The sequence below is a fragment of the Salmo salar genome, chromosome 23 (assembly GCF_965601325.2).
Source record: "Salmo salar chromosome 23, fSalSal1, whole genome shotgun sequence".
Classification (NCBI taxonomy): Eukaryota; Metazoa; Chordata; class Actinopteri; order Salmoniformes; family Salmonidae; genus Salmo; species Salmo salar.
Window position 1 is genome coordinate 17,555,524 of NC_138313.1, and position 16,219 is coordinate 17,571,742.

Genomic DNA, 16,219 nt, shown 5'->3' on the forward strand with positions numbered 1-16,219 from the left:
CTGCAACCCGCCTCACCAATAATTTTTTTTTTATTATTTACCTCAAATCTGAAATCCACAACAGAAGCTAGCCAGAGGCTAGCCATTTCACGGGCTAACGTTGGAGTTCAGCTAGCCACGGTTAGCGGTCCTCAGCTATCCATTAGCTCGAAAAGCTATCGCCAGTTTTTGTACAGCGCGACTCAGACCAGAGCATACCAGACCTATTCTCTCTCCATATCCCTGGATTTCTACTGCAGGCTCTGGACATTTACACCTGGATCTTGCAGCAAGCTAGCTGCTACCTGAGTGACTTTTGGCAAACGTCGGTCCTGGAGCTAACATAAATTATTCCGGAGCTAGCCAGCTGAAGAGTTCCTTCAGCCACTCCTGGGCTACAATCACCTATCCGGACCCGTTTTTACTGCCGATGCGGAGCCCCATCGGGCCTTCACGACTGGACTGCCGACGTTATCTGCCCGAGGGAGTTATCCAACTGGCCCCTCCGTCGCGACGTAACCTGAACGCCCATCTGCGGCCCGCTAATTCGTTAGCTATCTTATCGGCTGCTGTCTGAATAGGTCTATCGGACAACTTTCTTTGGCCACTATAACTATAACTATTTTGCCAATTGGACCGGTCCCCCCTACCACACGGAACCCCACTAATCTACTGACGGAAATGCACGAGGTGGCTAAAAACAGACCTCCCTCCATCTTCTACCAGCTTGCTACCTATGGCTCGGCTAGCTATCTAATTCTCACTGGACCCTTTGATCACTCGGCTAAGCATGCCTCTCCTTAATGTCAATATGCCTTGTCCATTGCTGTTCTGGTTAGTGTTTATTGGCTAATTTCACTGTAGAGTTTCTAGCCCTGCTCATTATACCTTATCCAACCTCTCAGTTCCTCCACCCACACATGCTATGACATCTTCTGGTTTCAACGATGTTTCTAGAGACAATATCTCTCTCATCATCACTAAATGCCTAGGTTTACCTCCAATGTATTCACATCCTACCATACCTTTATCTGTACATTATACCTTGAAGCTATTTTATCGCCCCAGAAACCTGATTCTTTTTCTCTCCATTCCGGACATCACAGACGACCAATTCTTATAGCTTTTAGCCGTACCCTTATCCTCATCCTTCTCTGTTCATCTGGTGATGTTGAGGTGAATCCAGGCCCTGCAGTGCCTAGCTCCACTCCTACTCCCCAGGTGCTCTCTTTTGATGACTTCTGTAACCGTAATAGCCTTGGTTTCATGCATGTTAACATTAGGAGCCTCCTCCCTAAGTTTGTTTTATTCACTGCTTTAGCACACTCTGCCAACCCGGATGTCCTAGCCGTGTCTGAATCCTGGCTTAGGAAGTCCACCAAAAACTCTGAAATCTTCATCCCTAACTACAACGTTTTCAGACAAGATAGAATGGCCAAAGGGGGCGGTGTTGCAATCTATTGTAGAGATAGCCTGCAGAGTTCTGTCCTACTATCCAGGTCTGTTCCCAAACAATTCTACTTTTAAAAATCCATCTCTCTAAAAACAAGTCTCTTACCGTTGCCGCCTGCTATAGACCACCCTCGGCCCCCAGCTGTGCTCTGGACACCATATGTGAACTGATTGCCCCCCATCTATCTTCTGAGCTCGTGCTACTAGGTGACCTAAACTGGGACATGCTTAACACCCCAGCCATCCTATAATCCAAGCTTGATGCCCTCAATCTCACACAAATTATTAATGAACCCACTAGGTACCACCCCAAAGCCGTAAACACTGGCACCCTCATAGATATCATCCTAACCAACTTGCCCTCTAAATACACCTCTGCTGTTTTCAACCAAGATCTCAGCCTCATTGCCTCATTGCCTCATTGCCTGCGTCCGTAATGGGTCCGCGGTCAAACAACCTCTACTCATCACTGTCAAACGCTCCCTAAAACACTTCAGCGAGCAGGCCTTTCTAATCGACCTGGCCCGGATATCGACCTCATCCCTTCAGTAGAGGATGCCTGGTTATTTTTAAAAAATGCTTTCCTCACCATCTTAAATAAGCATGCCCCATTCCAAAAATGTAGAACCAGGAACAGATATAGCCCTTGGTTCTCCCCAGACCTGACTGCCTTTATCCAACACAAAAACATCCTGTGGCGTTCTGCATTAGCATCGAACAGCCCCCGTGATATGCAACTTTTCAGGGAAGTTAGAAACCAATATACACAGGCAGTTAGAAAAGCCAAGGCTAGCTTTTTCAAGCAGAAATCTGCTTCCTGCAACACAAATTCAAAAAAGTTCTGGGACATTGTAAAGTCCATGGAGAATAAGACCACCTCCTCCCAACTACCCACTGCACTGAGGATAGGAAACTCTGTCACCACCCATAAACCCACTATAATTGAGAATTTCAATAAGCATTTTTCTACGGCTGGCCATGATTTCCGCCTGGCTACCCCTACTGCAGTCAACAGCACTGCACCCCCCCAGCAACTCGCCCAAGCCTTCCCCATTTCTCCTTCACCCAAATCCAGATAGCTGATGTTCTGAAAGAGCTGCAAAATCTGGACCCCTACAAATCAGCCAGGCTAGACAATCTGGACCCTTTCTTTCTTAAATTATCTGCCGAAATTATTGCAACCCCTATTACTAGCCTGTTCAACCTCTCTTTCGTGCTGCCGTATTCATTGACCTGGCCAAAGCTTTCGACTCTGTCAATCCTCACATCCTCACCACATCTTCATCCTCAGACTCAATAGCCTTGGTTTCTCAAACGATTGCATCGCCTGGTTCACCAAGTACTTCTCTGATAGAGTTCAGTGTGTCAAATCCGAGGGCCTGTTGTCCGGACCTCTGGCAGTCTCTATGGGGGTGCCACAGGGTTCAATTCTCGGGCCGACTCTATTCTCTGTATACATCAATGATGTTGCTCTCGCTGCTGGTGATTCTCTGATCCACCTCTACGCAGACGACACCATTCTGTATACTTCTGGCCCTTCTTTGGACTGTCACGTCCTGGCCAGTATATAAGGTTAATTGTTTTGTAGTTTGGTCAGGGCGTGGCAGGGGGTATTTGTTTTATGTGGTTCGGGGTGGTGTGTTTGTGTAAAGGGTGTTTGATTTAGTATTTCCGGGTTTTGGTTTATGTTTAGTTAATTCTATGGTTAGTCTAGTGTGTGTGTTTCTATGTTTGGTTGATTGGGGTTGGGACTCTCAGTTGAAGGCAGGTGTTGTCTATCTGCCTTTGATTGAGAGTCCCATATATTAGGGTGTGTTTGTATGTGTTATTTGTGGATGATTGTTCTGTGTGTAAGCCGTATGCTTTACCAGACTGTTTGTAGTTGTTCGTTCGTTTCGTTTTGTTATTTTGTATGTTCATTTTTGTAGTTAATAAAAATCAAGATGAGCATACACGTACCTGCTGCGTATTGGTCCTCCTTCACCGACAACAACCGTGACAGAATCACCCACCACCAAAGGACCAAGCAGCAGAGGAAGGAGCAGACGGAGTTCGAGTTGGACTGGCGGGAGAAGTGGACTTGGGAGTAAGTTCTGGACGGGGCCGGACCCTGGCATCCGGCTGGGGATTATCGCCGCCCGCAGTGGGAAATTGAGGCAGCCAAGGCAGAGAGGCGGTGGTACGAGGCCAGAGTGGACGCGCTGAAGGAGATGCACGAGAGGCACCCCCAAGAAAAAATTTTGGGGGGGGCACACGGGTAGTTTGGCTAGGCGTTAGAAGAGCCGGAAGCCAGCTACCCGTGGTTATATGGAGGAGCGTATGGGGTGGAGAGCGCTATGTTTCGCTGAGGAGCGCACTATCTCACCCATACGCACGCACAGTCCGGTGCGCGTTATTCCAGCCCCTCGCAGGTGCCGTGCTAGAGCGGGCATCCAGCCTGGTAGGAGGATGCCTGCGCAGCGCATCTGGTCGCCGGTACGCCTCCGAGGACCAGGCTACCCAACTCCCGCTCTACGCACGGCTACCATCAGGCCCCTGCACAGCCCAGTCTGCCCAGTAGGAGCACCCCGCTCGTGCAGGGTTACTAGTTCCATCCAGCCAAGGCGGGTTGTGCAGGAGGTAAGATCTAGACCGACTGTGCGCCTCCATAGCCCTGGGTTTCCAGCTCCTGTCTCTCGTGCGGACCCGGAAGTGTGTCAACCCAGTCCGACTCGTCCTGTTCCCGCTCCCCGCACTAGCCTGGAGGTGCGTGTTCATAAGCTGGTATACCCGGTACCAGCACCACGCACCAGGATTATAGTGCGTCAGCCCGCCAGTCAACAGTCATCATCAGAGCTGCCCGCCAGTCAACAGTCATCATCAGAGCTGCCCGCCAGTCAACAGTCATCATCAGAGCTGCCCGCCAGTCAACAGTCATCATCAGAGCTGCCCGCCAGTCAACAGTCATCATCAGAGCTGCCCGCCAGTCAACAGTCATCATCAGAGCTGCCCGCCAGTCAACAGTCATCATCAGAGCTGCCCGCCAGTCAACAGTCGCCAGAGCTGCCCGCCAGTCAACAGTCGCCAGAGAGGTCAGACTGCGCTGAACTGCCGGAGTGGCCAGACTGCCCTGAACTGCCGGAGTGGCCAGACTGCCCTGAACTGCCGGAGTGGCCAGACTGCCCTGAACTGCCGGAGTGGCCAGACTGCCCTGAACTGCCGGAGTGGCCAGACTGCCCTGAACTGCCGGAGTGGCCAGACTGCCCTGAACTGCCGGAGTGGCCCGAGTGGCCAGACTGTCCCGAATTGCCAGACTGCCCAGACTGTCCCGAACTGCCAGACTGCCCAGACTGTCCCGAACTGCCAGACTGCCCAGACTGTCCCGAACTGCCAGACTGCCCAGACTGTCCCGAACTGCCAGACTGCCCAGACTGTCCCCCGGCGATGCCAGACTGGCCCAACTGCCCCTCGGCGATGCCAGAGTGGCCCGACAGCCTGGAACGGCCGGAACCAGAGCCACCTCCAGAAATAGGTGGGTTGGGGAGGGGGGGTGTCGCACAGTGCCGTCGTTGACGGCAGCCACCCTCCCTTCCCTCCCTTTAGAAAAGGGGACTTTTTGTTGGTGTTGCTTGGGGTTATTTTTTGTTAAGGTGCTTCTGGGGTAGCACCTTTAAGGGGGGGGTACTGTCACGTCCTGGCCAGTATATAAGGTTAATTGTTTTGTAGTTTGGTCAGGGCGTGGCAGGGGGTATTTGTTTTATGTGGTTCGGGGTGGTGTGTTTGTGTAAAGGGTGTTTGATTTAGTATTTCTGGGTTTTGGTTTATGTTTAGTTAATTCTATGGTTAGTCTAGTGTGTGTGTTTCTATGTTTGGTTGATTGGGGTTGGGACTCTCAGTTGAAGGCAGGTGTTGTCTATCTGCCTTTGATTGAGAGTCCCATATATTAGGGTGTGTTTGTATGTGTTATTTGTGGGTGATTGTTCTGTGTGTAAGCCGTATGCTTTACCAGACTGTTTGTAGTTGTTCGTTCGTTTTGTTTTGTTATTTTGTATGTTCATTTTTGTAGTTAATAAAAATCAAGATGAGCATACACATACCTGCTGCGTATTGGTCCTCCTTCACCGACAACAACCGTGACATGGACACTGTGTTAACTACCCTCCAGACGAGCTTCAATGCCATACAACTCTCCTGTGGCCTCCAACTGCTCCTAAATACAAGTAAAACTAAATGCATGCTCTTCAACCGATCGCTGCCTGCACCTGCCCGCCTGTCCAGCATCACTACTCTGGACGGTTCTGACTTAGAATATGTGGACAACTACAAATACCTAGGTGTCTGGTTAGACTGTAAACTCTCCTTCCAGACTCACATCATACATCTCCAATCCAAAGTTAAATCTAGAATTGGCTTCCTATTTCGCAACAAAGCATCCTTCACTCATGCTGCTAAACATACCCTCGTAAAACTGACCATCCTACCGATCCTCGACTTCGGTGATGTCATTTACAAAATAGCCTCCAATACCCTACTCAACAAAGTGGATGGAGTCTATCACAGTGCCATCTGTTTTGTCACCAAAGCCCCATATACTACCCACCACTGCGAGCTGTACGCTCTCGTTGGCTGGCCTTCACTTCATAATCGTCGCCAAACCCACTGGCTCCAAGTCATCTACAAGACCCTGCTAGGTAAAGTCCCCCCTTATCTCCGCTCACTGGTCACCATAGCAGCACCCACCTGTAGCACGCGCTCCAGCAGGTATATCTCTCTGGTCACCCCCAAAGCCAATTCCTCCTTTGGCCGCCTCTCCTTACAGTTCTCTGCTGCCAATGACTGGAACTAACTACAAAAATCTCTGAAACTGGAAACACTTATCTCCCTCACTAGCTTTAAGCACCAGCTGTCAGAGCAGCTCACAGATACCTGCACCTGTACATAGCCCATCTATAATTTAGCCCAAACAACTACCTCTTCCCCTACTGTATTTATTTATTTAATTTATTTTGCTCCTTTGCACCCCATTATTTCTATTTGTACTTTGCACTTTCTTCTACTATAAATCTACCATTCCAGTGTTTTACTTGCTATATTGTATTTTCTTTGCCACCATGGCCTTTTTTTGCCTTTACCTCCCTTATCTCACCTCATTTGCTCACATTGTATATAGACATATTTTTCTATTGTATTATTGACTGTATGTTTGTTTTACTCCATGTGTAACTCTGTGTTGTTGTATGTGTCGAACTGCTTTGCTTTATCTTGGCCAGGTCGCAATTGTAAATGAGAACTTGTTCTCAACTTGCCTACCTGGTTAAATAAAGGTGAAATAAAATAAAACAAATAAAATAAACATTTCAGTTAAATTGGTACAGCACTCTCACTAACGGGTTGCATATTGCAAAATATGTTAATGAGCCAGAGATATCTTGCCGCCCACAATATTTGCATACAAGCTTAATTGCATAATACAAATGGAATAACATCCTATTAATGCCTATTGAGATGTTATACATCTGACACATTACTGGATAAATTATATTTGCTTAAACACTCACAAAAATACCAAAATGAATATCAACTACCTGGAAGGAGGGGATAGTGAAGAATTTATCTCCAAGTCGTTGGCAGTACTCGAATAACTCAGTGCACCGAATGGCAGAATTCTGGGCAAATTCCTTGAATGAGAGACTGTATGGGAGGAATACACATTCTGTAACATATTATCCCACATTATTTGTAAACATGATAGCCAGAGTGTTTAAAGCTGTCATGAAGGCAAAGGGTGGCTACTTTGAAGAATCTGAAATATAAAATATATTTTAATTTGCTTCACAATTTTTTGGTTCCTCATGATTCTTTGTGTGTTATTTCATAGTTTTGATGTCTTCACTAGTATTCTACAATGATGAAAATAGTTAAAATAAAGAATACTCCTTGAATGAGAAGGTGTGTCCAAACTTTTGACTGGTACTGTAGGTAAAGAGAACCTTTATCTCTTGAATGTTTTGCATTCAGGTCCAAAAAGCCACTTTCTGAGCATGCCTATAATGGGCAAATATGTGTGAAAGGTTTGGTTCAAATCAAAAGGGGTGCTGTCCAAAAGTGATTGAATTCAAATGGATTTTCCCCATGACAATACGTTGCATGACACTTTCAGGGACCCCCTAAATAATAAAAAATTCACTATTAGCAGTTGCTGAATTTATTTTCAATACGATTCAACGATAAAGTACTGTATTGCTGTTTTGATATACAGTACCAGTCTACTCATTCAAGGGTTTTTCTTTATCTTTACAATTTTCTACATGCTAGAATAATAGTAAAGACATCATAACTATGAAATAACACATATGGAATCACGTATTAACCAAACAAGTGTTAAACAAATAAACATATATTTTATATTTGAGATTCTTCAAAGTAGCCACCCTTTGCCTTGATGACAGCTTTGCACACGCTTGGCATTCTCTCAACCAGCTTCACCTGGAATGTTTTTCCAACAGTCTTCAAAGAGTTCCCACATATGCTGAGCACTTATTGGCTGCTTTTCCATCACTCTGCAGTCCAACTCATCCCAAACCATCTCAATTGGGTTGAATATGGTCACTCTGACAGAGCTCCAGAATTCCTCTGTGGAGATGGGAGAACCTTCCAGAAGGACAACCATCTCTGCAGCACTCCACCAATCAGGCCTTTATGGTAGAGTGGCCAGATGGAAGTCACTCCTCAGTAAAAGGCACATGACAGCCCGCTTGGAGGTTTCCAAAAGACAACTAAAGGACTCTCAGACCATGAGAAACTAGATTAATGGACTCTCAGACCATGAGAAACTAGATTCTTTGGTCTGATGAAGCCAAGATTGAACTCTATGGCTTGAATGCTAAGCGTCATGTCTGGAGGAAACCTGGCACCATCACTACGGTGAAGCATAGGTGGTGGCAGCATCATGCTGTGGGGATGTTTTTCAGAGGCAGGGACTGGGATACTATTCAGGATCAAGGGAAAGATGTACAGAGGAATGTACAGAGAGATCCTTGATGAAAACCTGCTCCAGAGTGCTCAGGACCTCAGACTGGGGCGAAGGTTCCCCTTCCAACAGGACAACAACCCTAAGCACACAGCCAAGACAACGCAAGAGTAGCTTCGGGACAAGTTTCTGAATGTCCTTGAGTGGCCCAGCCAGAGCCTGGACTTGAACCCGATCAAACATCTCTGGAGAGACCTGAAAATAGCTGTGCAGTGACGCTCCCTATCCAACCTGACAGAACTTGAGAGGATCTGCAGAGAAGAATGGGAAAAACTCCCCAAATACAGGTGTGCAAACTTGTAGCATCATACCCAAGAAGACTCGAGGCTGTAATCACTGCCAAAGGTGCTTCAACAAAGTACTGAGTAAGGGTCTGAATACGTCTGTAAATGTGATATTTTCATATAATTCTTTTTATACATTTGCTAAAATTTCTAAAAGCCTGTTTTTGCTTTGTCATTATGGGTTATTGTGTGTAGATTGATGAGGGGAAAAAAGTATATATATATATATATATACTCTTCCCAGCCTCACTCCTCACCCCCCCAGCCTCTCCTTATCCCTTACACGCAGCCTCACTCCTCCCCCCTCATCCTCGTCTCCATCCACCGCTCACTCCCAGGCTGGGAATTCCCAGCTCCATCCAAGTCCCCCACTCATGTGGCCTCACTGGCCCCAAAAACACATTCTCTCTCTAGGCATGGACGCACTGCTGATTATGCAGTATGAAGAGTTGGGTTACGATGTCAAGCAGTTCACAAGGATATTATGATATAGTCTATCTCTGTGTATTATTGACTGGGCAGTTCACAGGGTTCACAACAGGAAAAGCTTTGCTTAGATTATTATAGGAAGAAGACAACAGCTGTCAGTGAGTGACCAAAGTACTGCAGGATAGAAACAGTGTATATGTCCCAAATAGCAACCTATTCCCTACATAGTGTGCCACTTTCAACCAGGATCCATAGGGCTCTGGTCAAAGTAGTGCACTATGTAGGGAATAAGGTGCCATTTGGGACAAAGGCAATATATAGAGATGTTACATATGACAGTCCGGAGAAAGATCAATCTTCTAAGAATTAATTAAAGACTTAATACCCCTATAAGGGGGTGTTTATGACCTGTAAAAAGTTCCACTGTAAACAAAATATCAAACAGTCAATTCAATTTACTATGTGGACAAATATTCTATATCTATGTTGTAATGTCTCAGAGATAATGCTGCTCCATGCACTCACCTGTTCAACACAGTGATGTAGAACCTGTTGTCCATCTTGCTGGCCAGGAACAGGGCGTGTCCCCACAGTCCACTCTTCATGGCCGACTCTAGGGCCTCCTGTGAAAGAACCATAAAGATGATGTGGAGGAGATGTGAATGAGGCGTGGAGGAACCGTGGAGGGAGGCATGGGGAGGCGTGAAGGAACGATGGGAAGGTGTGGGGGAGGTGTGAAGGAATTGTGGGGGAGACGTGGGGAGGTGTGAAGGTGTAAGGGAGATGTGGGGGAGCTAGCAGAGGGGGATCTGTGAGCCTAAAGTATCTGGAGGAGACATGAGGCGTGGGGAGTTATGATGGAGACATAGGGCAGGGGTGAAGGAGGTGTGAAAGAACATGGAGGAGATGTGGAAGGGTTGCAGAAGAACACAGTGTCAGGGGTCAGTGTTGGAGGAGTAAGAGGATAGTCCTGGTGTAACATTAGTCAGACAGTAATGTGTCAACTATGCTGTCTTCGTGGTTTTAATCAGTGTCATACACTATCTATTACTCTCAGAATACATAGGAGACTACATTACCATTAATCTTACTAAATATTTCTGATATAAATAGAGGGGAACAGTGACCGAAAGACCGAGAGAGCGAGAGAGCGAGAGAGACAGACAGACAGACAGACAGACAGACAGACAGACAGGGACAGAGAGATTACCCTGACCTTCTTCCGTCCAGCCAGGAGAAGCTTGGCGTATCCCTGCATGTCCTCTGTGAACTCAGCCAAACAGACACTAGTGGCTGCCCCTGTTAGTAGGTCTGCTCCATCCAAGGGGATTGTCTCAGGACTGGGGCCCTTGCTCAGATCTATGATGGTAATATAAAAATGTAACATTTTTCATCATTAGCAATTATTTACAGTCTTTTTTTTTTTTTACTTAACATAACATGTCCAGTAGACACAAAACATCTTCCTCAGTACGTGTGGTGTTGTGTCCTCTACCTATTAGGGTAGGGGCCTCTGAGCCTTCACTGCCCCCTGAACCACCTTGGCCCTGAGAGTTCCTCATCAGCAGCTCTGCCATGTCTGAACCAACAATACGCTGAATGAATCCAGGGAGATTAAAAATAGCCTAATGTTAGAATGAGTTTGTGGGTGGGCACAGCGCTTCACAGATAATGCTGCTAATCCAAATGCCACAGACTGGGATAACAATAGATGATTGTTGCGTATAGTTTGGACCATCTTGGCCAATTTGTGATATTTCAAGAGTGTTGAGACAAATGGGGTTTCACCTAATATAAGAGCGTGAAGAGATGTACACCTACTCCATTTTGGCTGAACAGCAGTACAAGTAGATTCCAAAGGAGGCCGGCAGAGCCCTTGTCATGCAGGCTTCTGCCCTCTGGTGGACAAAAGACATGGCATCTACTTCATGCAGGTCTTCCCTTTAAAGGAGACGAAACTCAAACTAAAACTAACACACAGATAAGATTTATAAACCACGCTTCTATCCACAGTTTCTATGTGAGTAAAGTCATACCGTATACATGTTTTTTGACATGGTGAGATCTTTTTGTGTCTGTAGTGTTAATTATGAAAGAAATGGTGGTGGAAACGCATTTATGAGGAAATATTCCTATAATAACCATCATACCGAAGTAAACTTGTAGTCACACAAGTATATGGTGTGTATGAATGAATAAACATATATTTTATATTTGAGATTCTTCAAAGTAGCCACCCTTTGCCTTGATGACAGCTTTGCACACGCTTGGCATTCTCTCAACCAGCTTCACCTGGAATGTTTTTCCAACAGTCTTGAATGAGTTCCCACACATGCTGAGCACTTATTGGCTGCTTTTCCTTTACTCTGCGGTCCAACTCATCCCAAACCATCTCAATTGGGTTGAATATGGTCACTCTGACAGAGCTCCAGAATTCCTCTGTGGAGATGGGAGAACCTTCCAGAAGGACAACCATCTCTGCAGCACTCCACCAATCAGGCCTTTATGGTAGAGTGGCCAGATGGAAGTCACTCCTCAGTAAAAGGCACATGACAGCCCGCTTGGAGGTTTCCAAAAGACAACTAAAGGACTCTCAGACCATGAGAAACAAGATTAATGGACTCTCAGACCATGAGAAACTAGATTCTTTGGTCTGATGAAGCCAAGATTGAACTCTATAGCTTGAATGCTAAGCGTCATGTCTGGAGGAAACCTGGCACCATCACTATGGTGAAGCATGGTGGTGGCAGCATCATGCTGTGGGGATGTTTTTCAGAGGCAGGGACTGGTATACTATTCAGGATCAAAGGAAAGATGAACGGAGGAATGTACAGAGAGATCCTTGATGAAAACCTGCTCCAGGGTGCTCAGGATCTCAGACTGGGGCGAAAGTGCGCCTTCCAACAGGACAACAACCCTAAGCACACAGCCAAGACAACGCAAGAGTAGCTTCGGGACAAGTTTCTGAATGTCCTTGAGTGGCCCAGCCAGAGCCTGGACTTGAACCCGATCAAACATCTCTGGAGAGACCTGAAAATAGCTGTGCAGCGACGCTCCCTATCCAACCTGACAGAACTTGAGAGGATTTGCAGAGAAGAATGGGAGAAACTCCCCAAATACAGGTGTGCAAGCTTCTAGCATCATACCCAAGAAGACTCGAGGCTGTAATCACTGCCAAAGGTGCTTCAACAAAGTACTGAGTAAGGGTCTGACTACTTATGTAAATGTGATATTTTCATATAATTTTTTTTATACATTTGCTAAAATTTCTAAAAGCCTGTTTTTGCTTTGTCATTATGGGTTATTGTGTGTAGATTGATGTGGGGAAAAAATTATATATATATATACATACTCTTCCCAGCCTCACTCCTCCCCCTCCCTCCCAGGCTGGGAATTCCCAGCTCCATCCAAGTCCCCCACTCATGTGGCCTCACTGGCCCCAAAAACACATTCTCTCTCTAGGCATGGACGCACTGCTGATTATGCAGTATGAAGAGTTGGGTTACGATGTCAAGCAGTTCACAAGGATATTATGATATAGTCTATCTCTGTGTATTATTGACTAGGCAGTACACAGGGTTCACAACAGGAAAACCCTTGCTTAGATTATAGGAAGAAGACAACAGCTGTCAGTGAGTGACCAAAGTACTGCAGGATAGAAACAGTGTATATGTCCCAAATAGCAACCTATTCCCTACATAGTGTGCCACTTTCAACCAGGATCCATAGGGCTCTGGTCAAAGTAGTGCACTATGTAGGGAATAAGGTGCCATTTGGGACAAAGGCAATATATAGAGATTTTACTTATGACAGTCCGGAGAAAGATCAATCTTCTAGGAATTAATTAAAGACTTAATACCCCTATAAGGGGGTGTTTATGACCTGTAAAAAGTTCCACTGAAAACAAATATCAAACAGTCAATTCAATTTACTATGCGGACAAATATTCTATATCTATGTTGTAATGTCTCAGAGATAATGCTGCTCCATGCACTCACCTGTTTACCACAGGGATGTAGAACCTGTTGTCCATCCTGCTGGCCAGGAACAGGACGTGTCCCCACAGTCCACTCTTCATGGCCGACTCTAGGGCCTCCTGTGAAAGAACCATAAAGATGATGTGGAGGAGATGTGAACGAGGCGTGGAGGAACCGTGGAGGGAGGCATGGGGAGGCGTGAAGGAACGATGGGAAGGTGTGGGGGTGGTGTGAAGGAATTGTGGGGGAGACGTGGGGAGGCATGGGAAGGTGTAAGGGAGATGTGGGGGAGCTAGCAGAGGGGGATCTGTGAGCCTAAAGTTTCTGGAGGAGACATTAGGCGTGGGGAGTTATGATGGAGGCATAGGGCAGGGGTGAAGGAGGTGTGAAAGAACATGGAGGAGATGTGGAAGGGTTGCAGAAGAACACAGTGTCAGGGGTCAGTGTTGGAGGAGTAAGAGGATAGTCCTGGTGTAACATTAGTCAGACAGTAATGTGTCAACTATGCTGTCTTCGTGGTTTTAATCAGTGTCATACACTATCTATTACTCTCAGAATACATAGGAGACTACATTACCATTAATCTTACTAAATATTTCTGATATAAATAGAGGGGAACAGTGACCGAAAGACCGAGAGAGCGAGAGAGCGAGAGAGACAGACAGACAGACAGACAGGGACAGAGAGATTACCCTGACCTTCTTCCGTCCAGCCAGGAGAAGCTTGGCGTATCCCTGCATGTCCTCTGTGAACTCAGCCAAACAGACACTAGTGGCTGCCCCTGTTAGTAGGTCTGCTCCATCCAAGGGGATTGTCTCAGGACTGGGGCCCTCGCTCAGATCTACATTTACATTTACATTTACGTCATTTAGCAGACGCTCTTATCCATAGCAACTTACAAATTTGTGCATTCACCTTATGATATCCAGTGGAACAACCACTTTACAATAGTACATTTATATTTTTTTTTTTTTGGGGGGGGGGGGTTAGAAGGATTACTTTATCCTATCCCAGGTATTCCTTAAAGAGGTGGGGTTTCAGGTGTCTCCGGAAGGTGGTGATTGACTCCGCTGTCCTAGCGTCGTGAGGGAGCTTGCTCCACCATTGGGGTGCCAGAGCAGCGAACAGTTTTGACTGGGTTGAGCGGGAACTGTGCTTCCGCAGAGGTAGGGAGGCGAGCAGGCCAGAGGTGGATGAACGCAGTGCCCTTCTTTGGGTGTAGGGACTGATAAGAGCCTGAAGGTACGGAGGTGCCGTTCCCCTCACAGCTCCGTAGGCAAGCACCATGGTCTTGTAGCAGATGTGAGCTTCAACTGGAAGCCAGTGGAGTGTGCGGAGGAGCGGGGTGATGTGAGAGAACTTGGGAAGGTTGAACACCAGACGGGCTGCGGCGTTCTGGATGAGTTGTAGGGGTTTAATGGCACAGGCAGGGAGCCCCGCCAGCAGCGAGTTGCAGTAATCCAGACGGGAGATGACAAGTGCCTGGATTAGGACCTGCGCCGCTTCCTGTGTAAGGCAGGGTCGTACTCTGCGAATGTTGTAGAGCATGAACCTACAGGATCGGGTCACCGCCTTGATGTTAGCGGAGAACGACAGGGTGTTGTCCAGGGTCACGCCAAGGCTCTTAGCACTCTGGGAGGAGGACACAATGGAGTTGTCAACCGTGATGGCGAGATCATGGAACGGGCAGTCCTTCCCCGGGAGGAAGAGCAGCTCCGTCTTGCCGAGGTTCAGCTTGAGGTGGTGATCCGTCATCCACACTGATATGTCTGCCAGACACGCAGAGATGCGATTCGCTACCTGGTTATCAGAAGGGGGAAAGGAGAAGATTAATTGTGTGTCGTCTGTGTAGCAATGATAGGAGAGACCATGTGAGGATATGACAGAGCCAAGTGACTTGGTATATAGCGAGAATAGGAGAGGGCCTAGAACTGAGCCCTGGGGGACACTAGTGGTGAGGGCACGTGGTGCAGAGACGGATTCTCGCCACGCCACCTGGTAGGAGCGACCTGTCAGGTAGGACGCAATCCAAGAGTGAGCCGCGCCGGAGATGCCCAACTCGGAGAGGGTGGAGAGGAGGATCTGATGGTTCACAGTATCAAAGGCAGCAGATAGGTCTAGAAGGATGAGAGCAGAGGAGAGAGAGTTAGCTTTAGCAGGGCGGAGAGCCTCCGTGACACAGAGAAGAGCAGTCTCAGTTGAATGACCAGTCTTGAAACCTGACTGATTTGGATCAAGAAGGTCATTCTGAGAGAGATAGCAAGAGAGCTGGGCAAGGACGGCATGCTCAAGAGTTTTGGAGAGAAAAGAAAGAAGGGATACTGGTCTGTAGTTGTTGACATCGGAGGGATCGAGTGTAGGTTTTTTGAGAAGGGGTGCAACTCTCACTCTCTTGAAGACGGAAAGGACGTAGCCAGCGGTCAAGGATGAGTTGATGAGCGAGGTGAGGTAGGGGAGAAGGTCTCCGGAAATGGTCTGGAGAAGAGAGGAGGGGATAGGGTCAAGCGGGCAGGTTGTTGGGCGGCCGGCCATCACAAGTCGCAAGATTTCATCAGGAGAGAGAGGGGAGAAAGAGGTCAAAGCATAGGGTAGGGCAATGTGAGCAGGACCAGCGGTGTCGTTTGACTTAACAAACGAGGATCGGATGTCGTCAACCTTCTTTTCAAAATGGTTGACGAAGTCATCTGCAGAGAGGGGGGGGGGGGGGATTCAGGAGGGAGGAGAAGGTGGCAAAGAGCTTCCTATGGTTAGAGGCAGATGCTTGGAATTTAGAGTGGTAGAAAGTGGCTTTAGCAGCAGAAACAGAGGGTAATATAAAAACTATAAAAATGTAACATTTTTCATCATTAGCATTTTTTTTTTTTACTTAACATAACATGTCCAGTAGACACAAAACATCTTCCTCAGTACGTGTGGTGTTGTGTCCTCTACCTATTAGGGTAGGGGCCTCTGAGCCTTCACTACCCCCTGAACCACCTTGGCCCTGAGAGTTCCTCATCAGCAGCTCTGCCATGTCTGAACCAACAATATGCTGAATGAATCCAGGGAGATTAAAAATAGGGTAATGTTAGAATGAGTTTGTGGGTGGG

General features: G+C 47.0%; 1 protein-coding gene across 1 annotated transcript in view; it reads right to left on the reverse strand.

Annotated features, from left to right (window-relative positions):
• LOC106584175 (protein transport protein Sec16B) overlaps positions 1 to 14,657 on the reverse strand; it is a 50,453-nt gene extending 35,796 nt beyond the window's left edge. The window contains exons 1-4 of the mRNA XM_082967937.1: positions 13,152 to 14,657; positions 10,370 to 10,512; positions 9,679 to 9,776; positions 6,996 to 7,101 (exon numbers count right to left, since the gene is read on the reverse strand). Coding sequence (XP_082824063.1) covers positions 6,996 to 7,101; positions 9,679 to 9,776; positions 10,370 to 10,411 — 246 coding nt within the window. The 5' untranslated portion in view covers positions 10,412 to 10,512; positions 13,152 to 14,657. The remainder of the gene's footprint in view (positions 1 to 6,995; positions 7,102 to 9,678; positions 9,777 to 10,369; positions 10,513 to 13,151) is intronic.
• Between the last annotated feature and the right edge of the window lie 1,562 nt (positions 14,658 to 16,219).